The sequence below is a fragment of the Metarhizium brunneum genome, chromosome 3, assembly GCF_013426205.1.
Source record: "Metarhizium brunneum chromosome 3, complete sequence".
Lineage (NCBI taxonomy): Eukaryota > Fungi > Ascomycota > Sordariomycetes > Hypocreales > Clavicipitaceae > Metarhizium > Metarhizium brunneum.
Window position 1 is genome coordinate 3,135,228 of NC_089424.1, and position 27,315 is coordinate 3,162,542.

The window sequence follows — 27,315 nt, forward strand, 5'->3', positions numbered from 1 at the left end:
CGAGTGCAGATCAAGTCCAAATCCAAATTCCAAAATGCAAACCCAAGTCCGGACCTGTCTCTAATAAATGCAAGTCGGCATTATCCCTTGTCCCGTAATTCATATTCACAGTCCACAATAGGCCGGGTGATCCCAAATACCCGAAGCTTCCTAGCCCCGGCCTGACTTGACGCCTCCTGCCCTGCGTCGGGCCTCGCGCGCGCTTCTGCTTTGTCACTCAGACAGGTTCATTGCGGATGTAATCCGGAATCCACACCCTCGCAAGCCCCCGTTTCCGTCAATATCCTTATTAAGCTGTCGCCCATTACCTGGGATATTGACGTCGGCCATTACGTTCTTCGGCATGGCTGTCCTTGGCTCCGCATGAGCCAGTCAGTTGGTCCAGAGGTCGTGTGGTTTGTGGTCCAAATAGAGATCTTTCCCCAGCCCGTCTTGTCAGAGACTGCCACACTCAGACTCTAGTTTCATACAGCCAACATACGACCCCAGCCAAATCCTCCCCCCCATCCCGAGCAGTCAGCTCATCACAGCGCCGACGAGCCTTGTGTCGACTCACCCAGCATTTACATCAGACCACGCTCCTCGCAACTGCGAATCCGACCTCCCCTCCGCCGTTTGACAAACTGCGCTGCTGGCAGAAATTCAGGAACATTGAAGCCACTGGAGGAAAGTAGTCATTATTATACGGAGTACTAGCGACCGGCAGCTAGTTGGTGTAGACGCCTCTCGCGCTGCATCTATGTCTCACTGAGATAACCACACCCGGCATAACTCCAGCGACAACCATCATCTCCTGAATTTAGGCTTATAGCAGTCCTCGGGGTCCGATCCTTTGAAGCCTTTTACTCAATTCAAACACATGGCCACCGAAACGGAGACGCTGTCGCTGCCTCCCACAACGGCCCCAACCGACTTTACATCGTCTGCGCTTTGCCCGCCGCCGCACATAAACAACTCCGACCAGGACTGTACAATGAATGAGGTACACTCGGTGGACTGGGATACCAATATGACGACCCCGTGTCTTATTCCCGAGTCCAAAGTAGGCGCTGTTCCTCAACCGCCGCAGCAGTTCATGATGCATCCTCTGGGTCAGCCGCAGCAAGTTGAATACAGCGATGACATGTCTGACTCTGGAAGCAGCAATATCAGCAGGTAAGCTTTCTCGAGGCCCATGATGAGGTTAGCAACGTAAAATTCTTCGGCGGCCCTTGCTGACCAGTACTTCTGTCAGCAGTAGTATCTTCAGTCAACAAAGCGTTGAAGAGTCCTGCCGGCGAGCTTTGCCTCACTTTCCTAGACCAGCTATTTCGTTCCCTATGCCGGCTCTGGAATTCGATTTCCGCATAGCTGTGGCTTTGAATCCAGAGCCATCCAGGGTGGAAAACAAGGTCAAGAAAGAAATCACCACCGTCGCTGCTGGACAGTGGTCTGGCTCGTTTGGTAACGGTCGGGTGCTAGTGAGTTTTTATCGCCCCTACCTTATCCCGCTAGTAAAGAGAACAAGTTCATTAACTAGCCGCACAGGCCGGTGGATATGATCTAGGTCAAGCCAGAGGATTTAGACCCATCCGTATCGTCGAAGGCGCCTTTGTCATGCAAACTACTGATCAGCCACCCGCCGTGTAAGTTGGACTTGCGGTATATATTCCATCTCTTGATATTGATTGCTGACATGGATTTTCCGATAGTCTCGAGATGCGAACCCGGGGCTCACTCTCCGGGCCCTGTGATATTCTAGACTCGCTTCTTGGACCTGGCCAATCCAAGGATATCGATCCCCGCCAATATGGCTTCCGCATGTTTGCTACAGTGAAAACGCCTGACAAGCGTTATGCGGAGATTGTTAATTGCGGTTTGTGGGTAGCCAGCGGTATGTGGTCTGGTGAAGAGCTCATCATCGAGTATGTCATTCATTTCCTTTTCTCCTAGTCGCGTGTGCCAGTGGCGTTGTTTTTGACCTGTGTACAGTGCCTACAGAGTGACTTGAGCTGCTAAGACTTGTCTTCGCGTGGCGTCTACTCAACCCGACGTATGCAACAGCAAGCATGTACCAGATGCCCTTTTCACACCATATTCAACATGACACCGACAAGGACGAATTTCTATCACAAAATCTGTGTCTCGAGGGACATGATGGGAATGCATTTACATCATATCAACCCCGTCGATCATATTACATTAGGGCTGCTTTATCCACGGAGTTTTCTCTCTTCTACTTTTTTATTCTTCAGCTTTGGAGCGAGGCGTATAGGGAGTTCTTTGGGAAGAACTCGGCATATGTACTGGCGCATGAACCTACTTATCTTATTTTTCTTGTCACAATTTTCATGACCCTGTGAATACACATCATAGTTCCTCGGCCTGTCCCGATTCAATGTTCCCCCTCATGCATCTTTTCATCTGAGAAGAGAGAGTGTTTTTGGGTACCCCAAATTCTTGGCAAGGCACGTCGTTTCATTTCGTCCGACGCTCTTCACAGGGCGCCGATTCATCTGGATGACTCGCCTCATACACTGTGGCTTCTGTCGGGCACCATAACACTCCGAATCGTTTTGTCATAGTTCCTTGGCATGTTGTCGCAGGGGTCCGACTTCAGCTTCACCACCTCTCCACCTATCGAATGCATCTCGCCTCTACGGAGTACCTGTGTAGCACGACATGTCAAGTTTAGGGCCCGCCGGCGGGCGCCCGCATTACTGTAACCGCTTAACAGGAACAAGCTTTGATCAGTTCATAACCCCGCAGCCCGGTCAAGGCGGAGTACCGCAGCCTTTCTCTCCTTTCGGCTACCTCAAATCGGAGACGTTGATAGATAAATTTATTGTCATTGATTCTTCGGTAGACGAATCTCAAACAAGGATACGAAGTAGGCAACACGGCTCAATATGGAGGGGCCCCCCAATTTTGGATACCCGCCTGTACGTGGCGTTGTGTAGTTCCGTCGGAGTGTCTTACGACACCAACATAATACGTTTCTTGGCAAATCTGCACAGCTGATGCTAGTACAGCGGTCGGGCAATGAGTATTTGCCGACTCTCAAGTCACTCTACGCCACAGGGTGGGCAAATACTTATTGCATCTGACCGTACAAGGTGATGAGATGCTGGGATCACTGTGGCCGCTCTCATGTGAGCCGGCAGAAGAGTTCTCTCGAGTATCAGGACATAATTGGGGGCGCATTTGCTGCATCCATGAACTTATGAGGTCGGCTTAAGCCCAGAAAGTAACAGGACCCCGGCTTCCTATTATCAACAGCTGGTGTGATCAACGCAGTTAATGGCATCGCCTGATTTTGTATGTGAGTTTCCCCAAGACTTCCTAAGCGCAACCGAAAACGTGCAGTACCTTTGCGGCTACTACACCGACTTCGCGTCACGGCCGCATCTAGAACGTCAAACCCAGACTTTGCCTGCCACTCGACTCAACAGCGGTGGCCAAGCTGTCATGAATTGACGTGACAATGTGGCGAGCAGATGGGAGTGTGATGCGATTGCGCTGTGCTCGAGGCTTCACTTGGAACCAGATGGCCCGTCCCGCAGTGACCTGGAAATACGCCGCAACACATCCTTATTTGGGATATCCTACGGTTTTTATTTCGCTCCAATATTTGGGCTATACCTTGTATTCGGGAATTTGGGGAAACAAGACTAAACAAAGCCAGAAAACGGCGTGGAGCAGCAAGTCTGCCACCAAGACTATCAGAGTGAAACATTGCCGCGAGTATAAAAGAGTTGCTACAATCTATTTCATGACCTCGACCTCGGGAACGGTGAGGACTCGTCGTCACGTCTCGGTCATTGATGTAGACTGTTCGACTCGATCTCACCAGCGTAAGGTTTGTTCCCTTCATTGAATACGCTCGCGAGTATCTTGCTTCAACTGGTCCATCATGGTGACAAAGGTATTGTTCCACGGCTGTGGCAAGTACACACCTCTTTGAGAAGAGCTTTGCATATTTGTATTTAAACTTTCCCAACTTCGACATAATCGCTCCTACTCCATCGTTGACACTTCCTCCTCCCCAGAAAACGGTGCACAGACTTGGAGTGCGAGCAAGGCTGGCATTCTTCTCAACGCTCATGGTGTCTCTTTCTGCGGTGGGAATTGGTGATTCGAGTTCGAAGAACTCTGTGCAACTCATCTGGTGGCCTACAAGAGACATACTCGGCGAGTCAATCTCAGCGGTCTTCTTTGGCTGGAGCTTGACGATACCATCGTCCACGGCGTGACACCATGCAAGGCAAAGAAGCCGTTTTCGAGCCCACTGCCAGCTAAAAGCGTTGCGACTCGGATAGCTTCAGTCAGATGCCTGCACAGTGGGTTATCGAGAATGTGACAGTTCAGTAGAATGGCTACTCCGACACAAAGAGCAGCCCAGGACAAGTTTACTTTGGCATTCGGATTTTATTTTCACGATTGATCATAGCTAAGTGAATACTGTGGACTCGAGTAACAGAGCAACGTCTGCCTCATTAGAACATTTGTATCCAAGTGGAATATTTCTCATCCTTTCCATAGCCTGGGGTGCGTTTATGCCATTAGACGCAAGGTGGATGATTTGTACGCTCACCTGACATGTGTTAGATTAGTTAGTTTCCACGAATACTTTTGAAACACGGGTGGCTGTTCTCGATATAACCCCCCCAATATACGAAAATTATTAGCTTCCAACGGCTTAGCAGGTCACTTTGAACCGAGGCAAGCCATTCAGCAGAACACGTAGGCTGCATACAGAAAATGTAGAATGGACCGTATACCCCAAACAACCTGGAGACTGATTCGGTAATACTCGCCGTCTATAATGCAATCACGCTGTATCCCATGTACATTTGTAAAATGGCTGAGTCCCAAAACAGAGGTTGTCTTTGCTTCCCAGGGATTCTCCCTCCACTACATGTGCCGTGTGCGAGTTCTTGAAACGAAAACCGGCATCAAGAGCCCCCAATACTCCATAAATTACCCAACATTGTCGTTCATTCGGAGTAACCCAAGAGATAACTCGACTACCATAGTCCCAGTACACTGCTTCAAAATAAGTAGCGTCACACGGAGCATCTGCAGCAGGCTGTATCCCATCTGATCTGGGGTGAAAGAGCCATCTCTTGCAGTCTGTCTTTTTTGCAATGTAAGACGCACGGCTAAAATTGTCCTACTACCGTCCTCCCGTCCATATTCGTCTCTGTAAGACTCTGGGTGATATATTTGCCCGCTAGCGTAATCCATTCCACCTAGGTAGCCCCCTTTTCTTCCCCGACGCCTTGTTCAAGTATTCCCGCGAGCCGGTGGCGTGTATATGGATGCTGGATGTAGGAATTGATAGTATTCTATATGTATACAAGGAGGTTATGCAAGATGATGCCTTGGAGTCGTGTAGCAGAGAAGAGGCGAAGGACTATTTGCCCATGCAAAGGTTTAGATTACGGCGGCATGGACTATTCGCAAGCACCACGCGACTGGGAAAACACCACGGAGGCTTCCCGGCAGTCTTGGTAGTTTTCTTGATATACGACCTCACCGGCCTACGTTGAATATCCTTGGCGTCAATCTTGGATGTGGCGGAACATCATGCTCCAACATCCCAGGACGGTCGCAGCTCCTGGGCACCCGAACACGGCCATCTTGACTGGTTTACCGAGGTCACTGATCTCAAAGGCAAATCTGTTGCCTTGTATTTCCTGTTCTCAATCCAGGCATGCGAAAGCCTCCATGTTTCCGCTGCTGTATCAGGCAATATGCTTCCGGAGTGTCAACATGTGGATAGTACTATAGCTTTCTCCAGCTCGAATATGTGAATTTCCATCGGGAGTCAATACCTAGACACTGGCAGGGAAAGTCTCGCTTCCGTAAATACGTCTATTGCCAGCCGGGCCACGTGCGACACGACAGAAACAGATTGGCGGTTTGAGGATAGCTACCACATCAGGACTGCATATCGAGGCATCGACGGGTTCCAAGTCTTTTGAGGCGTCGAGTGTTTCCTGCTTGAACTGTGCAGTTTCTCTCACGCATTGCTTTGGGGGCATGTCAAGCGGACGGCTCCTCGCCATCCGGGCAGCAGACTACTCAACGGCGGCAACGACGAGGATGCAAAGCGACGGATGGCAGAGGATACGCAGAGAGGGCAAACATGGAGGCGACTACAAGCAATTGTCAGAGGTACATGGTCATGGAGCGCAAAAATGCCCAGACAGGAGATTGTTCAGCGCGACCAAGACCGGCTCGGTGACAAAGTGCGCCCGCAACGGAGGGAAATGGCAAAATATGTACGTCGTCTCTTTGGACCCAACGCAGCGTTTGTTCCTGCACGGCGCACGCAAGGGGTGGTTTTCTGCTCGCCTTTTGAAAGCACCTGCATCTGCGGGGATTTTCGATTCTTTTTGCTTCCCCGATTGCGCTCCGATGTCCTCCACGGGCATCGCGGTAACCCCAGGCAGCTTGCATGAACAAAGTCCCGCGTTGGAATTGCTGATCTTGGCTCAGAGTGGGCATTCTTTGCCGAGGGGGGAAATAAGATCCGAGTTTTGCCCAGAAACCCCAAATCAACGCCGTGGACGGAGGGGAGTTGGAACAAGGGTCTTTCTAGCATCTTTCCACTCTATTCCGTGGTCCACCAAGCCCAGGGTAGTAGTCATGGACCTTTGGCGAGATCACAGCTCGGCGTGATAGTGGCTGTTTCGCAGCTCATCTGTGTCGAAGTGATCGACTGGTGGTTGTCGCATCACAGCCCCCGTGTCATCGGTGCCCAATTCGCACGACACGTAGGAAAATACGGGCTAAATTCGCGCTCGGCAAGCATAGCCGCTCGTGATCATTCTTGCGTGCAAAATCGTGGCAGTTGGGCGCCAGCAATGCATGTCTCAGGCGCAAGCCTTACCGGCGTGCCATTTCCCCTTGCTTGGGAGTCTATTGCCACGTCCAAGATGGCTCGCTTGGTAGTTCCTACTAGTAGTCGGTAGATGGTTTGTAAAAAAGTAATAAATAAATAAAAAAAAGGAAATAACAGAGGCCTACCATCCGGTAGATTTTCGTGCGTGAAATAGCCCCCGCATTCGCAGGTCCAGAGATGCAAAGCAAGGCTGCATCTGCATCATACATATGTACATACCTCTGGCCGGCTGGCTTGCTCCATAAACTGGACCAAGAGACGCGCAACTCCTACCGGACCCCAGCTATCAATTGATGTCCTAGTACTCCGTACGGAGGAAGCAGGCCACAGCACACCGGGATGCTCCATAGAGCTGGCGATAAGGTATAAGATGAACAAGAAGCAGAGCAGGGATTCTCGTGCCCTTGTCACGGCGGAGTGGCTGGCGGCGCTCTGGCTATGCCATCCTCGGCCTCTTGCATTCCCAGGGTGCCCATGGCCGGGCCAGACGATGCATCATGGACTGCCGTCTTTGCAATCGACCAAGCTTTTTCGACTAAAATGGTGTCCTGCAGGCCAAGAAATCCAAAACTTGGTGACAATATCCCCTTCACCAGCTTCCCTTTTTCATCCAGGCCGGGATCCAATGGCAAGGCCTAGTACAGAAAGGTGCACGCACACATAGACTGAGTCTCAGCCATGCACCAAGACCAACAAGAGACAAAAGGAAAAAAAAAGTGACGGCGTCGAGCCTCTCTCTTTCTCTCAAAAAAGACAGACTCCAGGATCTCGTCTGTCTCCAGCCATGCCAGGTCCTGCGTGTTGACAGCCAACGAACTTGGCCCCCCACAAGAATCAGCCTTCAGGTAACAAGAGCTGTATGTATGTATAACTGCCCCGTTGCTAAGATTTCGTCAAGCCAATCGTCAACGTGCCGTATTTTCTTTTCCCCCTTGGCCCATGTGCCGTTGTGATGGGCATGTCTTGATATATGCTAGTCGCTGCAGTTATGTCAAGTGTAAACCGCCTGCGCCGTCGGAACCTCGCTTCTCTCGACAACGTTGCATGTCGCAGTCATGGCTCAGAAACAGGTGCAAATCACAGACTCCAACAAGTCGCCATTGATACAAATCCTATCATGGTTCTTTATGGTGGTGGTGATTCTGTCGGCAATTGCGCGGTGTGGCACAAAGCTGCACATGGTCAAGACACTGAAATCGGACGATTGGCTAGCCGTGGCGGCAACGGTCAGTATTGATATATATACTTTGCCCATCTTAAGCCTTTTCGGAAGACGAGAAATCTGATTTATTTAGATAATGGCCATTGCACAATTCATATCTTCCCTTGTACAAGCGGGAAATGGTCTAGGACAGCATGGAGATGCTCTCAGTGAGCAGCAAATAGAATCAATCCTCAAGGTGAGCAGAAACAACACGCGTACTATTTCAAGAAAAGTACAACTCACTTCATCGATAATACAGGGCGAATATGCTACCGAGCTTCTGTACATTGCGAGTCTCGGCCTCGCAAAGGTGTCCACGGCCGCCACCGTCGTCAATATTGCGTCGCGATCACACCGAAACGTTATTTTCGGAATTGGCACAGTAATCATCGCATGGGCAGTGACTGGATTCATTGTCGTCCTCTTTCAATGCCAGCTACCGGCGCCATGGGACATGATTCGTAAATCGTGTATTGCTCGGGTATGTCGTGCCTAGGTCATCGGACGGCCCTGGTTCGTCTGCTAACTCTTTGATATAGCCCGCATTTTGGAGATACTTTTGCGCTGCGAATGTGATTACTGATGTCGTTCTAATTGGCATCATTGTCCATAATATCCGAGGCATTCAAACGTCGTGGAGCAAAAAGGCCCTCGTTATTGGTGTATTCGGCAGCCGTATCCTGTAAGCCAACCCAGCTCCCTCGTTGTTTCAATGTCGCGGCATCTTGCCGAATCCATGTCTTCTAATCTAATGGAAACCGCAGCGTCTCTCCGGCCCTTGTCTTCCAAATCATGTACTCGGGCAAGTCTCTCACCACGGCCGATCCAAGCTTTGATATGTGGGAGTGGTCCGTCATTATGGCCGTGGTGCAGTGCCTCAATATTCTGACAATCTGCATCCCCAACCTGAAGCCGTTCCTCGACAGTTTACAGTCGGGCCAGATTCGCATCGACGACCTCCGCCGCCAAGGCAAGTCCAGCAGCAATGGCTACGGCAGCCACCAAGGGAGCGGCAACAAGTACGGCCAGAGCAGCCGTTCAAACGGCGGCCAGGACACGGTAACATCGCAAAAGAGCAAGCTCCTAGAGCTGGTGGAGGTTCCGAAACAACGCAAGGCAAAGGACACGCCCAAGAGAGCGCTCACATCTCAGGACGGCAGCGCGGCATGGGACGGCCAGAGCCAAACCAGCCAAACTATTCTCATTCAACAAACAAAGACGTGGCACGTAGATGTAGAGACGCCCCGAGGCAGTTCATAGAGGGCGTTGCAACGGTAGCTGCGGGAACTAAATCGAAAATGTGTCGTCCTAGTTTGGTTAGAGAGCACTCCTATCCGGCGACGGGTAATACAGATTCAGCAATGTACATATTATTTCGGCGTAATAGAGTATAGCTGTTTCGTGAGATATAATATCAGTTTGATGGTGGCTACCAATCTCAAACCGCAATTTGTTCCTGTTATGGCCGGCTATCAAGACATTTTGCAGTGTGACAAGGGTCAAAGTCTTGATACAGAAAGTCCACGATGCCACGAGGAATACCTGTTGTCTGACCCAGATAAAGTCAGTAAAGTCACGATTTGTTGGCCCATCTCCACCGTCGGTACTCCGCTTCATCGATTTGGACAGCGAGAGCTGCAAAGGAGAGTTCTTGGAAACGATCAACGGGACATGCGTTATTTTGCCAGGTGCGAACAACTTCAAGGCTGTGTTGTAGTGAACCAACAACGACACAAACTCGGTTGACTCCCACCAAGGTCGCGTTGTCCAAACGAGATAGTAGTAAGTTACCTTTCGGCCAGGTTCAATCTGGCGAAAAGGAAATACAGCCCATGTGAGCCAAGAACGCCACTCGTCTTCTCTTGGGCATCACTCACAAAAATGTGAGTACTAGTTCAGCCACAGCGATTTTGGACCTGGACGATTTGCGACAGCCGTGACAAGGGAGGAAGGAGGATGACAAAAGACGGATGGATTCCATTTGCTGGGATTCAAGATGCGCCCCCTCTGGCCGAAGCCACCACTTTTGACACCCATGTCGGCCCCTGTCCAGCCAAGTTGGTTCGTCGCGGGGCTAAATTCTTGGCTGCATCTCTTGATATTCTCCTGAGCATGTATGTGACTTTGGATTTGTCTCGTCTCGTCTGCGTCCATGTGGGTTCGCCATTGTGCCCTTCTCGACTTCTCGGCGGCCTTGTTTCCACTAGACCCGAATTCGTATACCCCGATTGCTTTCGCCTATCATGTTTTCGTTCTGGGTGGGCGAAAAAAGAAATTCGAAATGGGCAAAAGTAGTTGCTCGTCCACGTCCCCTTGCAGACAGGCTGTAAAATCTATCTTTTTTTCTCGTCTAAAATCGAGTATTGGCTCTAGATGAACGGCATGGCGCTCCACTTGGCAACGTGAGGAAGGAAGCACCTGAGCACATGCAAGTTGGAACATGTCTAGTCCGGTACATTGATTCTGCACCTACTCTGTGCTTTATACTTCGTACCAGCAGTGACGCCCTCTTATGTTGCACTTAACCTTGCCTTCAAACCTGTCTACACAATCATCATTCGTCCCATTAATATTCTTTTCTCTCACTCCGTATTCGTCTCCCCTTCTAGTCATTTTATTTCATCTCTGGCTGATCCCCCCCCACTGCAAGCAGTGAGCACCACATGTGTTAAGCTGTGCTCTGCAGGGCGACAACTTCAACAGCTGGCAACGATGTCGACGGAACCAGCCCACGAACTCGGCAACATGGCTTCAGCCAAGGCCACGACCTCGCCGCCTATTGTAGATGAAGTTTCCAGCAGTGGCTACACCGATGATCAGCAACTCGCGCGGCTGGGTAAGAAGCCTGTCCTCAAGGTATGCACATGTCCCCAACGACGAATCTCTTGCAATGGCTAACATGGTGTGATCCAACCATTATCAGCGCAACTTTGGCTTCATGTCCATCCTGGGCTTCAGCTGCACCATCCTTATTACCTGGGAAGCGACGCTCGTCCTCTCCACGCCAGGCTTGGCCAATGGCGGTCCCGCAGGCGTCATCTACGGCTACATCATCGTCTGGCTCGGCAACATCTCCGTCTTCACGACGCTCTCAGAACTGGTCTCTATGGCGCCCACATCCGGCGGCCAATACCACTGGGCGGCCATGCTGGCGCCTCGCTCGTGTGCCAAGTTCCTTAGCTACTTGACGGGGTGGCTCACTGTCGGCGGATGGCAGGGCTCTGTGGCCTCAAGCGGCTTCCTGACAGGCAACATGCTCCGGGGCATGATCACCATGACGGCCACATACTATGACTACACGCCGGAGCCGTGGCACGGCACCCTGCTCTACTGGGCTGTCATCCTGTTCGCCGTCTTCATCAACGCCGTCGTGTCCTCGGCGCTGCCCAAGTTCGAGGGCCTGATTCTGGTCCTGCACGTCCTGGGCTTCTTTGCTATTCTCATCCCGCTCGTCATCCTGTCGCCCCATGGAGATGCCGACGCCATCTTCACCGGCTTCCTGAACTCGGGTAACTGGCCTACGCAGGGCTTGTCCTTCATGGTCGGCATGATTGGCAACGTCTTTGCCTTTGTCGGCACCGACGCCGCCTTCCACATGGCCGAGGAAACGCACAACCCGTCTGTTGTGGTGCCCAAGTCCATCCTCATCAGTATGCTCATCAACGGCACAACCGGCTTTGCCATGACTGTTGCTGTGCTGTTCTGCCTGGGCGACGACATTGACTCTCTTCTCAACTCCGTCACCGGCTTCCCGCACATGCAAATCTTCCTGAACTCGACCGGCAGCATCTCCGGTGCCACCGCCATGGCAGCTATCATCACTGCTCTTGGTATCTGCGCAACTGTAGGCATGCTGGCTTCCACCTCTCGCGTCTTCTGGTCATTTGCTCGTGATCGTGGTCTTCCGTTCTGGCGTACATTATCCAAGGTATATTAGAACCCTCTCATCCATGTTTTCTGTCACGTCTCTCTCGTGTCTCTTTAACTCTAACCACCCTCAGGTTGACTCCCGCACCACGGTTCCTCTGTATGCCATCGCCGTCACAACCATCATCTCCTGCTTGCTCGCCCTTATCCAGCTTGGCTCCGTCACCGCCTTCAACAGCATAGTTTCCATCTCCGTCTCCGGCCTCTACTCATCCTACCTCATCGTCGCCGTGCTCCTCCTCTACCGCCGCTGCACTTCTGGCTTCAAGATGCCCGACCCGTCAGAACTGCCTGCTCTCGCCAACACCTCTGGCTCCGAGCTTGTCTGGGGACCCTGGCACATTCCCGGCGCTCTGGGAATTGCTAACAATGCTTTCGCCTGCCTCTATCTCATTATTATTTGGTTCTTCAGCTTCTGGCCGCCTGCTCTGCCTGTCAGCCCTGATAACATGAACTATGCGCCGCTCATGACTGGCGCAATGGTGTTGTTCAGCATCGTGTACTACTTTGTCTGGGCGAACAAAGAGTACGAAGGCCCTATTATTGAGATTGACATTTAAGACCCTTATTTAAGAGTGGTATGTGAATCGGTCTTTTTTATAGGATACTTGGATGTATAGGGATACCCTGTACGTACAATATAACAGATAAAGTACAGTTGTTGGGCCGGCGTAATGTATAGCACGTTATGTTAGTGGCTAGCATAATTAATATTTAAAACGGTGACAGATAGCGTATATAAAGAAGGAGATGACCTACGTAATATCTAGCCTCCTACACACCCAAGTCTCAACACACATTTCATGGCATGCTTCAATTTTATTGGCTGACTGACCCAGTAGTTTCCAGCAGACTTTGAAGATGTGACGCATCACTTTCTCCAAGATGCTGCATTTCTTCTCTTTGGGAATTCAGGAGAATACACACGCCTATACGGAGTAGAGAAGCGTGATTGTAGATTGGCAGGCACTTGTGGAGAACGGTTGGCAAGTTTCCATGGGTTGTAAAGACTTGTGTGTATTCAGACGCCACGGATGAAGAGGAATGAATGCTGGCTGGGTCTTCTCCGACTAGCTGACGCCGTTGTATGTACTGCCTGGTCAATGCGTCATTCATTTTGGCCGTCGTATTTGTGACGCCGATTTGTCAGGGAGAAACGAACGCAGCAATAGCAATGTGTACAAAGTCAAGGGAAATGGAAAGCATTGAATAAAGGAATCGAAAAGGGTGCGGGAAGCCTGGCCGTGTACGCACTGTGCATTCAGAGGAAGTACCGTGCCTACGTGGTAGCGGATCTATGGCATGTTGGAACTCAAACGGTCTGTAATGTAAAGTTAGGACATCAGTTGTATAGTACTTGCCAGATGGGATGTCTGTATGTATATCGTGTCGGTATTCCGCGACACCAGTAGGATGAATAGGGGCAGTCGAATCCGGACGCCGGGCGCCGCCGGACGCCGGGGCACAGACCACCGCCGAAACACACGGAGGAGCAACGCCGGTATGCGGGCCGAGACCCCGTCCGCGAGGCCAGCTTCCTCACAGACACTTGATAAGGATGAATTTCACCCTGGTTCCAAGGACTACGCATGTACGGAGTACGTACTTGATCTCCTGCAGGCGTTGGCCCAATGTCTATTTTGCAGGCAAAAGGCATCGACCTCGAGGTGACCAGTGCAAAGGGCCGTGACTCAAATTTTGGACGTAGGTTTCAGTTGAATAAGGGCTGGCGATTGGCTGGTACTCGAACAAGCGACAGGCGCGGTTCCTTGGCAGCTGGATTCCGGGCTCCCCGGGTCGTCAGTTCCGGAGCCCTGCCAGACGACAAATTAGCGAGGGCAAAGCAGGGCCAGGCAGCAAAGGCACGGGTCTCTGTCGGAGCCATCCGGTGAAAACATTGAACCTTGTCCCCGACTCCCGTGCTGTAGCCTGTGAATGCATGTCTCGAGGCGGGAAAGTCCCCAAATGATCATATTTTGACATATTGGGCCTCGGACGAATACATACGCAATTCGACACAGCCGACTGGCAATTGTACAAGCCTGGTGGGTTAGGGTGCACCAAGAGCTGGATTCCTTGCGCCACCTTCCGAGAGGGAGGAGGTTCGAACAAGGACCACGGGGATTGGTATGGCGGCGGCGGCATACCAAGTACTGTTGCTGACATCGCTGGAGCTGTAACCAGCAGTCTTTCTTTTATGTTGTTTGGGAGGAAGAAAGGTGGCCGTGGCACAAGGTCAGTCGACCAGACAAGTACGACGTGGGAAGTACATGTGGGAGACGCCACAAGCTTTGTAGAAAGTCCTTTGCTAGGCCACTAGCTCTTTCTTCTGTTCTCTTTGCAGAGATATTGATAATGCGATGAAAGAAATTATAGCGGATACGACAATTGTACCAAACCAAAGATTGATACACTCGGGCGTCAAAGTTGTGTCATCCAGCTCGTCAAGGCGAATTGACAACGAAATCAGATGTACTAGTCTCATTGATTATTTGACAAGTGTATACAAATGGAATTCTGAGACTGCCAAGTACTGCTGCATATCTATATAGCACGATTCCCTCTTGCTGATTGTGGTCCGGCCGTCTTTGCACAATCAGCCTAGTCGAATTGCAATGCAAATTCTCACTTCCCCGTTCCACTCCTTCCGCTCAAGTCCTCCCCCGTCGAGAAAAATGCCTTGAAAGAAATGAAATAGAATAAAAAGGAAAGGGAGAGAGAGAGAGAGAAAGTAAACCAGATTGAGTACATGAAAAATTCCGTCTACAGGTCCAAGAGAACGTGCGGCATTCACACAGATGATCCCGTTATTTTCGCTTCACCCACATCCAACAGCCAGCCTAGTCTTCTTCTATTCTCACAGTAAATGCGGAGCTTTGACTTCTAATTGAGGAAGTGTCTCCGTCACTCCTGGTACCCCAAACTACAGCCCGCTCTGACGATGTCTCGCGTATCATTGACGGAACTCGGATACAAGTCTCACGATTTCTTCGCGATATGGCGGCGCTGGAGGGTGGCAGGGGCCAAATCTGCTCAGTTTCTGAGCGCTCGTCTTCGGGGCTGGCTTTGGCGCTTCTGCTGCTCTCTCTCCGTTGTTGAGTCGAAGAGCCCGCTTGGGTGGCAAGTGACAAGGCCTCGGGGCTATAGAACCTTGCAGCCACACCCAGGGTCTGGAGAGTAGGTTTCGGTGCTCGGTGCGAGTTGAGCGAGTGTTGCTGGTGGATTGCCTTGGTCACTGACTTGTCTTCTTTTCGGCAAGGTGACGTTGCAGGGTTATGTCCAAGAGTATCCGATGACCTTCTTGGGCGCAACTTGGTTGCTGCTGGCGACGCGCCGTTGTTGATTGTACGGTGCGGATTCTGGCCACACGTGGACTTGTCCGACACCGCACTATCTGGCCGCGGCTTCTCAGGAATGCTGACGTGATGTGGAAGTTGGCTATTGGGGTCTGGCTCTTCATCTATGATGACAATCATCCAGACCCCAACGTGGCCATTCGACCCGGTGAGTGGTGTACAGTGAAGCCATCGTGATCTCCCAATCTCGTCGTTTACGTCATCGTCATGATCGTCGATGCGCAAATGTGCTTCCAATGGGTGATCACCTTGGTTTCTCTTTCTCAGGGGACGGTTGGCATGCCTCCTGTGGTTGGCAGTAAGCCACCTCACCTTGGCTGTTACTCCTTGGCCATTGGCCAAAGCTTGAACAAGCTGATCTCGCATGCGAGTCGACCCGCCAATCCGGTCAAGCAGCGGTGACTGAAGTATGCCTGGAACGCGCATCGATGGGCTTGTAAAGAGAATGCGCAGTGATGGGTAAGGCCGGGTAAGCAGGTAATGCTCATAAACGCCTGTAAGACGGCCATTGTGTCTCGTTGCAAGAGTCGCTGCCGTGGTCAGTGAACTAAAGGGCCGCACTGAATCACCCAAGGGAGGCATCGTGTTTAGGGACTCTGAGCTTGTTCCCAAGATAACTCGATTTTTGGAGCTGTTGCGGGCATGTTGTGTACTATCCCGGGCGCTGTCGACGTTGGGCTTTGTCAGAGCAATCTTCTCATCGTAATGAAGCCCTGTCGCAGATTGGAGAGGCAGGCGATGCATATCACCGCCGCGATCTCTGACTATTTCGAGCTCCCTTGTCCCCAATATTTCGGCTAGCTGCGTAAATTCGTCCCTGTTATGGTTTGGAACTTTCACTCCTTCTTCTCGCTTCGCATCTTCGTCGGCAACTCGTTTAAGAGACGAAAGATCGTAGCAACCCATAGCAAGGCCTGATACATCAACTTGAGCGCCAATGAAATACCGAATGACTCCGCGGCTGTCGTACAAAGGTGCAATCTATACATCAATCCAGTTAGTTTAGCAATTGGGATTCAAAGGCATCCATTTCCCTTACCATAACGAGATTCATAAACGGAGTGCCGTCGCGCCTATAGTTTAAGAAGGTCTCATAGTGTTCAATGCCGTTCTCTACCTTCTCCCTAATTCGCGTTACGCTGAACGGATTCGTGTACGGCCCTTGAAGAAAACGACAGTTTCTTCCAATGACATAGTCTACGCCGTATTGTGTGGTCCGATTAAACTCTTCCGACATGAAAACAATGGGGTTGTCGTGTCTTGATGGATCAGTAAGACAAAACACTTCCGCTAGACCTTCCGAGGCGTGACTGGCCATGCCCATAATCCTGTGTCTAATAGATACGGAAACGGTTTCAATCCACACATTTGTGATATACATGGGCAGGTCCTCCCGAGCTAGAATGTCAAAGGCCGCATTTGCTTTGGTCTTCAATTCTTGGTTCGTCGTAGGGTGTGCTTGGAAGTACTCGTGAGTGAATTCAAAATCGGTCAATGGCCCAAGCTTTCTCAATACAGCATTGCTGTATTCGATTGCCCGTAGCGCCTTGAGAGCTTCCAAGAAATATGTCAGTAGTGGAACTGATGCCGGCCGATGCTTGTACAGAAACTGAGAAAAGCGATGCAGTTCAGCCGAGTCGTCAAAGATAGCCTCCAAATGACGACTCGAGAAGAGCAATTCGGATCGTTTCTCCAACTTGTATTTGCCAGTGGTGCTGCCATTCTGTTCGACTGGCATCACCAGGTCAAAACTGCCTGGGTCCAGTTCCTCTTCGGCAATCGGATCCAGCCCGTCGGGATCGCCACCAGCTACTTGCAACGGTGGAAGCTCCGTGTCTCCATTGCAAAACTTGATAGGCGATCCGGGTCTTGGGGGCACAGGCAGGGGTTTTGCGGATAGATGGGGTTCCGGCTCTTCCAAGCTCAGGTCACTGTGGCTATCAGCCATATGCAGGGGGTTGCACCAGAGAACACTCGAGTTTATGTACATACCTTGAAGAAGAGGCTGGAGATAAGGGCGGCACTGCGTCCGATGTGGTTGTCATGTCCACGGCTGATGACATACTGGATGGCTGGCGATTAACTGAAACACACAAGCTGGTTTGTTCACGTTGAATCGCATAAGCCTCTGACTTGTAACTACGCTTTTAAGGCAGCCTTCGTGAATTTCGCTCGGAGCAGCAGAACCTGCTTGAAATCGTCAAGGGAAACAAATGATACGCCTCTAGGCTTCCGAAGGCTTCTGGAGGGAAAGTCTCATCGACGCCGGCTATTTATCAAACTCTACGCTCTAATGTATTCGCTCAGACGTGCGATCCGAACGATCTTGAGGCACAGCGACGGAACTTGCAATCGGAATATTATGTAGTGTCTTGACGGGTTTGGGCGATCGGAACTCTCCCGATGTCGTTGTGACCCCTGAGCTGCCACATGGCTCTCTTTTGGCCCAAGCTGTTGGTGAGCGGTGATGCAGGACTTGCTTTTTCCTCCTCAAGTTACACGTTGTGTCTGGCTGGCCTTTTACTATCAAAAGAAATATAGTGACCTGTCATTGCCTGTACTAACCAGTCGAAAGCGTTGCCCTATCGCTATCTCTCTTCTCATCGGCCCATCCATTAACCGCGGCCGCGGCCTGGTCACCCGGTATTTGCTCCGCTTTGTCGTTATGTCTTCCCTGGTGGCCAGGCCTGCCTGGGCCGTTAATTTGGTGTTATTTAGCGAGTCCTTTGTTTTTGAGCCGGCCCCAAAATGCCCCAGGGATCCGGGTGCAAGGACCCGGATGTCTCATTTGTAAAACGCCATCAAGGCACGAAAAGGTAGGCTCCGGTTGTAGTAGTGACAGCTCAGCCCTACAGTATTGAGCATGCGATATGCATAAGTAGTGGTCGAGGTCATAGAACCAAACTAAAGTAGAAAATTGAAAGGTTAAATACTCGGATTTATTAGTACGGAGTACAAAACTGAAAAAGAGTCGCCGCGTCAAGGCTCGCCCAACACGAGGGTTGGTGCTCCATGCTCGGTGGACAATGGGCCTGTGTCTGTCATAAAAGCCACAACTGTTCGCGCCGAACCAACAACGAGAAATGTGATCAGGTTATAGAGTGCCAATCACAAAAGTTCCATCAGAGACAACCGCAGCAATCGAACGATATGGGCCGTTCTCGGTCATCTTCTTTTCGCCACCGGAACCACTTTCCATGTGTCACAAGGGGCTGGATGTAGAGCATCGCGATCAGACAAAGGCGTGTATGCAAAGAAAGTCTTGGAATATTCCTGAGGTTAACTCCTTGTTTAATACATACAGATTTGGCGGCCCGATGTGGTGATGCGCTAATGTATGTCGGAATCCATAATCGCGCCACGGCGCACTCGGTGTACAATTTGCTGTGGCGCTACAGAATCTTTTGAGCCAGCTCAACCAGGTCGAAGAATGCTTCACGCTCGACATCATATTTCGCCAGCCCTAATCCAAGCACAAGCGTTCTCCTATCATCGGGATATTTTAGCGATAAGTGGCTGGCAATTTGAGCGGCATAAAGCTGGCCAAGGGTCTCGCGATCCTCGCCGCCCCCGCCCAACAGCGTCGTTGGCGTAAGATGGGTTGACGGTAGGAGCCCATGACCTGCGCTGGGTAATGTCATTTCTACCGCACCAGCAGATGAGCCTACTAGTGGGACTTGAACCTGTGAGGCATTAGACTTGAATTGTTGGTCAGCCTTGAGCAACGTAACACACGCACCCATTGTGCCAACCGTCCCTCCTGGCTTATCGTCACCAGGAGTTTATCGCTGAAGCTTAAAGAGGTGACATCGGTTTTGACACCGTTGACAGCGCCTGATGCTTGACGGCTAGGCACAGGAAATTCATCTCCCCTTGCTTCCATGAGCCCTGCCATGTCTCGAGATGGTTGCTGATGGAGGCGTTGAATGAAGACAACACAGTCAAGAGAGTGCGAGGGTTTCCGGGTAGCGCTGGAGTGACATGGATGTGCCAGCCCCGCGCTAGTCTCGAACCGGATCGAGATTTTGGCGGTGAGTCGTGACACAATTGGCTCTGGCCCAAAATTTCCAAAGGCATGGTTGCTTGGTCAAGTGCCACTTTTTGGCAGTCATGAAGCAGCAGTGCGATTGAGCAAAATTCCGCATCATGGCCCGCCGGTGATACAATTAGAGCACAATGGCCAGGTTTGTACCCCGTCAGAGGAAGCACAAGGTGCTTGCTCGACAAAAGGCCGAAGAGGCTGCCCAGCATGAAGTGCGCGACACAAACCAGGAGCTTCTTCCAGCAACACAGGCTGAGCGGCAAGAAAAGAAGGCTCGGATGAAGGAGGAATTGCGACAAGATGGAGTTAAAGTTAGTGGCAAAAAGGCGAAGCGACTCGAGAAATACATCGAGAATAAATTGCGAAAAGACGAAAACCGAGAACTTCTCGCCAAACTGGCCGCACGCCGCATCGACACATCGTTGTTTTCTAGCAGTCGCTCACTGGGACAAGGGAAAGAAACAAAGAAGCAAGCTTTGTCGCGAGCCTTGAGGGAGTCGAGAGCTGGCCTAGATGGTGACGACGAGATTCTGTTGGAGAAGAGACAAGAGCCAGCCATTGAACTCGAGGATGACGGAAGCGACGCCGACGAGAGCAATGTGGCTAGATCTGCCAAAGTCGCAATTGAGTCCACAATAGAAAAATCAATTCCAAATTCAGAAATACCCAGGCCACTCGTACGGATCCCTGACACCGAGGTCATTGGATCCGGCTTGAAGCGACCGTTGGAACAAGACGATGAAGGGAAGCCTGTCATCAAGAAGAAGCAGAAACGGGGAGGAGTTAAAACAAAAGCACCTCTGGAAACTATCGAAATCATACAACCGAATAAGCTGGAATATGAGGAATGGGATGGTTTTGACAGCGATGATGAAATCTCGGAAAAGAATGTAACCCAACCGGGTGAGGACACTGAACCTGAAGTCGATGACGATACGGGCTCTGAAGAAGATACCAGTGACGATAGTGAGGGGGACGAAGAGTCTGAGGGAAGCGAAAAGGATAATGACGCCGAGCAACCAGCGCAACGATCTTCTGCGTTCAAAGCTTGGGCTCTTCAGCAGCGAAATGAGGCTTTGGGTTATCAACCAATTGATGTCACTACCGGCCCGTCAGAGGTACCAAAACCAGAAAATTTTGTCCCTAGAGCACCAGAGCAGGAACCTCTTCCCATGGAGCTTCAGCCTACTGCGAATGATTCAAGAAAAGCTTTCAGCGTAACTGTGACGAGGTCACCAGAAATACAAGAAGCTCGTATGAAGCTGCCAGTGGTGTCGGAGGAACAGCGATTAATGGAGGCTGTTCACAATAATGACATTGTCGTTATTTGCGGTGCGACTGGTTCAGGAAAAACTACACAAGTCCCTCAGTTTCTTTATGAAGCAGGCTATGGTTCGTCCGATTCGCCAACCCCAGGAATGGTTGCTGTCACACAACCTAGACGAGTTGCTGCGGTGTCTATGTCTCGAAGAGTAGCAGAGGAGCTGGGTGACCATTCTGGATCTGTGGCATATCAGATTCGATTTGAGGGCACAGTGTCTGATAAAACCGCCATTAAGTTCTTAACCGATGGCGTCCTGCTGAGAGAAATTGCTCAAGACATCGCCTTGCGGAAATATTCTGCCATTATCATTGACGAAGCTCATGAAAGAAGCGTCAATACTGACATTTTGATTGGTATGCTGAGTCGTGTCATCAAGCTTCGCGCGGAACTGTCAGAGGAGGACCCCACAATCAAACCCCTGAAGCTCATTATCATGTCTGCTACTCTCAGAATCGAGGACCTGACAATGAACTCAACGCTGTTCCCTACGCCACCGCCTGTCCTTGAGGTCGAAGGGCGACAACACCCAGTTACCATTCACTTTGCACGGAAGACGCAGCATGACTATGTCGAGGAGGCATTCAGAAAAATTACCCGGGGCCACCGAAAGCTCCCCCCCGGCGGGTTCCTAGTATTTCTTACGGGGCGGAATGAAATATTGCAATTGAGTAAGAGGTTGAAAGCGGCCTTTGGAGGCATGACTGCAGCAGAGGGACCTAAAGTGAAGATCTCTGCAAACGAGGCCCCTATGGAGGTTGAAGATATCGAGTTCGGTGATGTTGATGATTACGGGGATGAAATGGGAGGCGTGCCATCGGACGATGAGGAGGACGAGGAGGAGTTCCAAATCGAAGAGGACCAAGAAGCAGCACCACTCAAAATGCAGGTTTTGCCACTGTACTCGTTGTTACCAACGCGAGAACAGCTCCGGGTGTTCGAGCCTGCACCGGACGGCACACGTCAGGTTATCCTAGCCACCAACGTTGCAGAAACCAGTTTGACCATTCCAGGAACGAGATTCGTCTTCGACTGTGGCCGGTCCAAGGAGCGACAATATGACCGCCAAAGTGGAGTGCAGAGCTACGAAATCGGCTGGATCAGCAAAGCTAGTGCAAATCAACGGTCTGGCCGTGCTGGTCGTACTGGACCTGGCCATTGCTACCGGATATACTCGTCGGCTGTATATGAGCGAGACTTTCAGCAGTTTGCAGATCCTGAGCTTCTTCGTATGCCAATTGAGGGCATCGTGCTACAGCTCAAGTCCATGAATCTCCAAAATGTCGTCAACTTTCCTTTCCCAACTCCTCCAGAAAGACAGAGTCTTGCCAAGGCCGAGAAGCTCCTTACATATTTGTGCGCTCTTTCACCGTCAGGCGACATCACACAAATCGGCAAGACAATGTCTGTCTTCCCACTTGCACCGCGATTTGCAAGGATCCTACTAGTCGGCCATTTACACGACTGTCTTCCTTACACGATTGCGTTGGTTGCTGGACTGTCTGCTGCTGAAGTTTTCCTCCCGGAGGCCCAGGCAATCCCTGCACTGACAGCCAAGGGTGACGTCGAGATCCGCACAACTGCCGATGTAATTGCTGAAGACCGGCAGGCAAATGTGCGTCGGGTGTTCAACGAGGTGCACAAGAACTTCTGCTACCTGGATGACAAATCAGACGCCATCAAGCTGTTGCAGGTGGTTGGCGAGTTTGCGCATGAGCCTACTGAAGAATGGTGCGAGAAGCATTTTGTTCGGTTCAAGGTTCTCAAGGAGATCCAACAGCTGAGGAAGCAAATCACAGAGCTTCTGCGGAACAACATACCCTCCTTCGCAAATCTCAAGTTCCAGGATAAACTGGACCCGCCGACACCAAAACAAGTCAGTGCCCTCAAGCAGATGGCGGCCGCGGGCTTCGTTGACCAAGTTGCAATCCGAGCCGACTTGGCCCCTGCCCCCCCGGAACAATATCGAAAACCCAAGCGAGCAATCGATGTGCCTTATATCCCTCTTGTGCCCCTTCACGCCGTCCAGGGGCCCGAACATGACAGCCTGGTATATATCCATCCTACATCACCCCTTGCACATTGCAGCACCCAAGAGTGTCCCGAATACATTGTCTACTCCTACCTGCAACGAGCTACACCATCCGGCGTGGATGTCCCCAAGAAGCCCAAGACGCGTATGCACGCCATCACAGACGTTACGGGTGGGCAATTATCAGGACTGGCCAAGGGAACACCGCTGCTTAGCTACGGCAAGCCCATCAAGGAGGTGAAGCCGCCAGCTGCGTCGGGAGAGGGATCCATGACTAGAGAGTGCTGGGTCATCCCCTACCTGAGAGCGGAGAATACGGGAGGACAGGGCTGGCCGTTGCCCGCGAAAAAGGTCAAGCAGAAGAAGGTCCCTGGGAAGGGATGGATCGTAGAGTAGCAGCTGGATATCATATATGATGACGGCGTTTTTGCATACATGTGCCATTCCGGACAATTTTGAACATAGCATCTGGTAGACTTGTGGCAATTATAGACAGTGTTCAAAAGCATGGCGGCAGAGCAAAGTGTTCAGATCGTCAAATGTATTCAAGTCTATCCATCAGCAATGCAGGGTATCAATTCTAGACATCAAATAAAACACTTTTCTCACCCACCCAGGGCCAACGAAACACTTGAAAACCAGCTCACGTGGCCACTGGCGTATTTGTAGCACTCATCTTGCTCCTTTTCTTTTTCAACTTGCCAGGCGTGGAAGCAGATTTCGGCGTCCGCCCCGACTTCCCCTCCTTCTTCGCATCGACTTTTGTGCTGATGGGCGCCGGGCCGTTCATAGCGCCGACGCCGTCCGGCCCCTTCTTCGGCAGAGGCACAACCACCTTTCTGCCCGTTGACGAGAGGTGGAATTCGCCCGGCCGTCCCGTAATGGCATTTTCGTCAATGTACTCGCCCCCGTGTCGCATGTGTGCCATGAACGCCTCCTCTGCCGCCCTCTCCATCGGCACCTCGTCGTTCTTTTGCGCCGCGGCGGCAGGCTTGGCCGCGGTGTCTGGTAGCGGCGTGTCCTCCTTCGAGTCTTGGCCCTTGGCGCGGCCGCCGGCGGCTTGATTCGTGGGGAGCTGGTATACGTGGCCCGTTGCCGGGCGCCATTTGCGCACGCTCTCCGCTGCGGGGAGGGCCTTTGAAATGGCCGATGATATCGTCATCTGCGTCCTAGTCAGCGAGCCGATCCAAACCCCCCGGGATGCCAGTGGTCTTGCGCCCTCATACGATTCTTGACGCCAGTATATCCGCCAGCGTGGGTGCCATGTAAATGTTCTCGCCCACCACGAAGAACGACGCGTGGACCGTGATCTCGTCCTCTTCCTGGTAGCGCTTTCTCCGCGTCTGCTTACGAATCACCCAGACACCGGTGCCCATGCCCGGCCCCGTCTCGGCAGGTTCCTCGCCGACGATGAACTCCAGCCCCGACATGGTTTTTAAGCGGCCCTCGAATGCCTCGCGCGTCTGGATAAAGTGGTACATGGCGATGTTGTTCATGGCCTGGCTGGTGATGACGGCATTGTTGGACGTGCGCTCAAAGAAAGGCGACTCGGCGAAGTAGAAGAGGATTGTGTTGGAATGCAGGCCGCCCATGCTGGCGAGGGTTTGGGGAGACCGCCATTGGATCTCGTCTAGCGGGGGGTCGTTTGGATTGTCCATGGTGCGTACAGACGTGCAAAGTCGTGAGCAGCAGATGAAATGGATAGTTGGAGGTTGACATTGAGCGTTGCTTGGGGAAGCTTTGGATGTCAATCAATTGACCGGATCGCCCTAGCAGTGGCTAGCACCAAGGATGGTGGGGAAGGGGGCGTGCGCTTGCAGCTGGTGGACCAGCTGCTTTCTGGTGGGGCTTCCGGTTCAACAACAAGTCTAGTTCCTCAAGTCGTCGTTTCAACCAGACTTGTGACTTGTTTCCAGTTTGCAAGCATCAATACGCCAAGTCGCAGCGAGAGAAATGGACCTCCTAAACACGATCCGCAAAACAGGCTCCCGCGGCGGCGCCGACTTTTCCTGGGACGAAGTCGCTAATTCGTCCCACCGCGAGAACTACCTAGGCCACAGCCTGAAGGCACCCGTGGGTCGATGGCAAAAGGGCAGAGATCTAAACTGGTACGCAAAGGCCGACGACACGCCTGCCAATTCAGCAGAGACAGACGAGGAGCGACTAGCAAGAGTACGCAAAGAGGAGCTGCGAAAGATAAAGGAGGCCGAGGAGGATGCGATTGCGCGGACGTTGGGGTTGCCGATACCACAGAGGAATACGAGCGGTGCAAATGCGGTGGATGTTGGGCAACAGAGACAAATTGGACCCAAGGTTGGACCACCGCCCGGGGAAGATGGTGATGGGAAGGTCAAGCTGGAGCGATCACGAAGAGATGAAGGGAGGAGGGAGAGACGGCGACATCGGAGTAGAAGCCGGGACAGGGATGACGATCGGGATGACGAGAGGCACCGGAGACGGCGTAGTCGAGATCGGGAGTCGAGACGACATCGAAGCCGTGACAGACGTGGGCACGATCGGGATGAGAGGCCGCTCCGGCCAGAGCGGAATCGAAGCCGAAGCCGAGAGAGGCGCTATCGCCGTGAGGATAGAGATTATCATAGCGGGGACAGGAGGCGACACGAGGGTAGGCGCAGAGATCATCACAGAGAGCGCAGCCAAAGCCCACGGCCAATGCGACAGGATGACTAGATCATCATAGGAAGAGTAGATGACGGGTACACCTTTTTGGACAGACGCATGGTAGATGGTCTGAGACTGTGCCGGACCCATGTATAATAAATTTGAGTCAACAACCAAACGCCCGCAGCGCCGACTTGGAAGTAATCAGACTCCCCTCTGATCTTTATATTTTATTCTTACGCTATCAAACCTCTCCCTCGTCGCGTAACGATACTTCCGTCGGTCTCTGGATAACCGAACGATCCAAGCCATCAGCTTCGTCGGCCATCACCTCATCGCGAAGTCGAGCACACGGGTTCCTGTTTTCGTGTCGCGAAGTACTATTGTCCTTCGTGGTAAGATGAGGCTTAGCAGGGTACACAACCGCGTGTCCTTCATACGAGTCTTCAAATAGCCGCCAGTTGGCTGAATCGTTCGAGTCTATCACGTTTCGCTCCACCCTTTTGAGCGTCTCGAGTCTATAATAGTAGGCGCTTTGTCCTCTGCTATCACCACATGCCGCCGTTCTTCTGCTTTCGACAGTATGAGTGGCGTTAAAGGTTCGGAGAAAGGGTCTCAGGCACGTTATGCACCCCGCCATTATAGAAAAATGAATGGCCCCTTGAGTAAGGACGCTGGGAATGATCCCCGCCAGCATAGGATCGGAATTTTCTCGCGGAGCCATGCATAGGACACGACAGACTATTATGGGAACAGTTCTGCAAACCATCAGTCGCTTTGCCAACGCCCAAAAAAAAAGGCCAAACAGCATACCCGAGCCGAGCGCCAAACGCGCATATGATAAAGGCACGCTTCTTGACCCTCATTTGAACGCTGCATACGAGGTGTATAGATAGGGCCCAGAGACTCAGCTCGATGACAATTCCTGTGGCCTCAACTCCTATCCAACGAGAATGCTTGGGGTCGGTCAGTCTTCAAGGGCAAAAAGCAAGGTGTCATGGTCGAAAGTATGCCTCACTAGTGTGCTAGTAGTACCTTCCAACACTTCCCATGGACGGTCCAAAGGCCCTCTGAACGCAATAACGAACACGGAAATCAATATCCACAAGGACGAGGATGTAGCAATCACATGGGCTGGTTTGGCTTGAGGACCTAAATAGGTCATGCGGGCTATGAACAACGCGGCTGATACTCTGCATAGTCCGACGGAGAGGATGTATAGGATTTGGCTAGCATAGAGTGCCTACTAATCGTTTAGCATCTAGTTGAGCTCGCTGACCCCTGGTTGGTACCATACATATTTGACATGTTCTAAATCAGGAACCCGAATCTTGGCCTCTGGAAGGCCGTATCCATGTTGAATCGCGTCGCAGGTAAGCGCAACATGTGCGAGAGCAGAAGCCTAGCAGGGCGGCGTTTTAGCACGATGATGGCTGGATATGTTTGTCGAGTTCAGAACCCACCAAGGCATAGGAAATGCAGTAGTCATCCCGGCCCCAGTCCTTTGACGCGAGCTTTGCCCATGCGCGGACACAAAACGTCAGTGTTGACCACGGCAAAAATATGGCCATGGCGGTAATCAGCCAGGCGCCGTGATTCTCAGCCATGTTGTAGACTCTCGAGGGCGCGTTTGGCTTGGTTTCGACCCAGGACGAAGGTCACTATCTATGTAAGAGAACGTGGCGCCATGATGGTACAGTCATCTGCAGGGCAGAGCAGCGGCATTTACGTGCCGTCACATTGGGGGCGGCAGAGATGCACCGTATCATTGTTTGAGCATCGCCCAACGAACCGATTGGATGGAATTGCGTCGCGGCGCGGCTCGCTGTAACCTCCTTCTCTTCCCGGATGGAAGGCTCATGATGAGCTATATGCCGACATTTTGACTCTGCAGCTGTCGAGCCTCGCGTCATGGCAAGACA

General features: G+C 51.7%; 9 protein-coding genes across 9 annotated transcripts; 5 read left to right on the forward strand and 4 right to left on the reverse strand.

The window, feature by feature from the left end:
- Window positions 1-859: 859 nt before the first annotated feature.
- On the forward strand, window positions 860-1,932 carry G6M90_00g061850 (uncharacterized protein; the record flags this gene model as incomplete). Its single annotated transcript, XM_066130730.1, has 4 exons — window positions 860-1,155; window positions 1,235-1,460; window positions 1,528-1,625; window positions 1,692-1,932. 4 exons carry the CDS (start codon window positions 860-862, stop codon window positions 1,930-1,932), a joined length of 861 nt encoding a protein of 286 aa, XP_065986832.1.
- A 6,012-nt stretch (window positions 1,933-7,944) lies between these two features.
- G6M90_00g061860 (uncharacterized protein) lies at window positions 7,945-9,353 on the forward strand (the record flags this gene model as incomplete). Its single annotated transcript, XM_014687200.1, has 5 exons — window positions 7,945-8,115; window positions 8,185-8,289; window positions 8,353-8,574; window positions 8,633-8,775; window positions 8,858-9,353. 5 exons carry the CDS (start codon window positions 7,945-7,947, stop codon window positions 9,351-9,353), a joined length of 1,137 nt encoding a protein of 378 aa, XP_014542686.1.
- A 1,452-nt stretch (window positions 9,354-10,805) lies between these two features.
- On the forward strand, window positions 10,806-12,580 carry G6M90_00g061870 (uncharacterized protein; the record flags this gene model as incomplete). Its single annotated transcript, XM_014687199.1, has 3 exons — window positions 10,806-10,949; window positions 11,017-12,021; window positions 12,095-12,580. The coding sequence occupies 3 exons, from the start codon at window positions 10,806-10,808 to the stop codon at window positions 12,578-12,580; spliced, it is 1,635 nt and encodes a 544-aa protein (XP_014542685.1).
- A 2,280-nt stretch (window positions 12,581-14,860) lies between these two features.
- Window positions 14,861-17,439, reverse strand: PHOT2 (Phototropin-2; the record flags this gene model as incomplete). The annotated part of the gene is made up of 3 exons (XM_066130731.1): window positions 14,861-16,357; window positions 16,416-17,307; window positions 17,369-17,439. 3 exons carry the CDS (start codon window positions 17,437-17,439, stop codon window positions 14,861-14,863), a joined length of 2,460 nt encoding a protein of 819 aa, XP_065986716.1.
- A 1,329-nt stretch (window positions 17,440-18,768) lies between these two features.
- G6M90_00g061890 (uncharacterized protein) lies at window positions 18,769-19,271 on the reverse strand (the record flags this gene model as incomplete). The annotated part of the gene is made up of 2 exons (XM_014687197.1): window positions 18,769-19,059; window positions 19,116-19,271. 2 exons carry the CDS (start codon window positions 19,269-19,271, stop codon window positions 18,769-18,771), a joined length of 447 nt encoding a protein of 148 aa, XP_014542683.1.
- Window positions 19,272-19,552: 281 nt separating this feature from the next.
- On the forward strand, window positions 19,553-23,167 carry G6M90_00g061900 (uncharacterized protein; the record flags this gene model as incomplete). Its single annotated transcript, XM_014687196.1, has 1 exon — window positions 19,553-23,167. The coding sequence occupies one exon, from the start codon at window positions 19,553-19,555 to the stop codon at window positions 23,165-23,167; it is 3,615 nt and encodes a 1,204-aa protein (XP_014542682.1).
- Window positions 23,168-23,414: 247 nt separating this feature from the next.
- Window positions 23,415-24,429, reverse strand: med-6 (Mediator of RNA polymerase II transcription subunit 6; the record flags this gene model as incomplete). Its single annotated transcript, XM_014687195.1, has 2 exons — window positions 23,415-23,933; window positions 23,998-24,429. 2 exons carry the CDS (start codon window positions 24,427-24,429, stop codon window positions 23,415-23,417), a joined length of 951 nt encoding a protein of 316 aa, XP_014542681.1.
- A 295-nt stretch (window positions 24,430-24,724) lies between these two features.
- On the forward strand, window positions 24,725-25,462 carry Mmtag2 (Multiple myeloma tumor-associated protein 2; the record flags this gene model as incomplete). The annotated part of the gene is made up of 1 exon (XM_014687194.1): window positions 24,725-25,462. One exon carries the CDS (start codon window positions 24,725-24,727, stop codon window positions 25,460-25,462), a length of 738 nt encoding a protein of 245 aa, XP_014542680.1.
- Window positions 25,463-25,637: 175 nt separating this feature from the next.
- Window positions 25,638-27,000, reverse strand: G6M90_00g061930 (uncharacterized protein; the record flags this gene model as incomplete). The annotated part of the gene is made up of 5 exons (XM_066130732.1): window positions 25,638-26,151; window positions 26,207-26,333; window positions 26,429-26,636; window positions 26,691-26,795; window positions 26,857-27,000. The coding sequence occupies 5 exons, from the start codon at window positions 26,998-27,000 to the stop codon at window positions 25,638-25,640; spliced, it is 1,098 nt and encodes a 365-aa protein (XP_065986834.1).
- Between the last annotated feature and the right edge of the window lie 315 nt (window positions 27,001-27,315).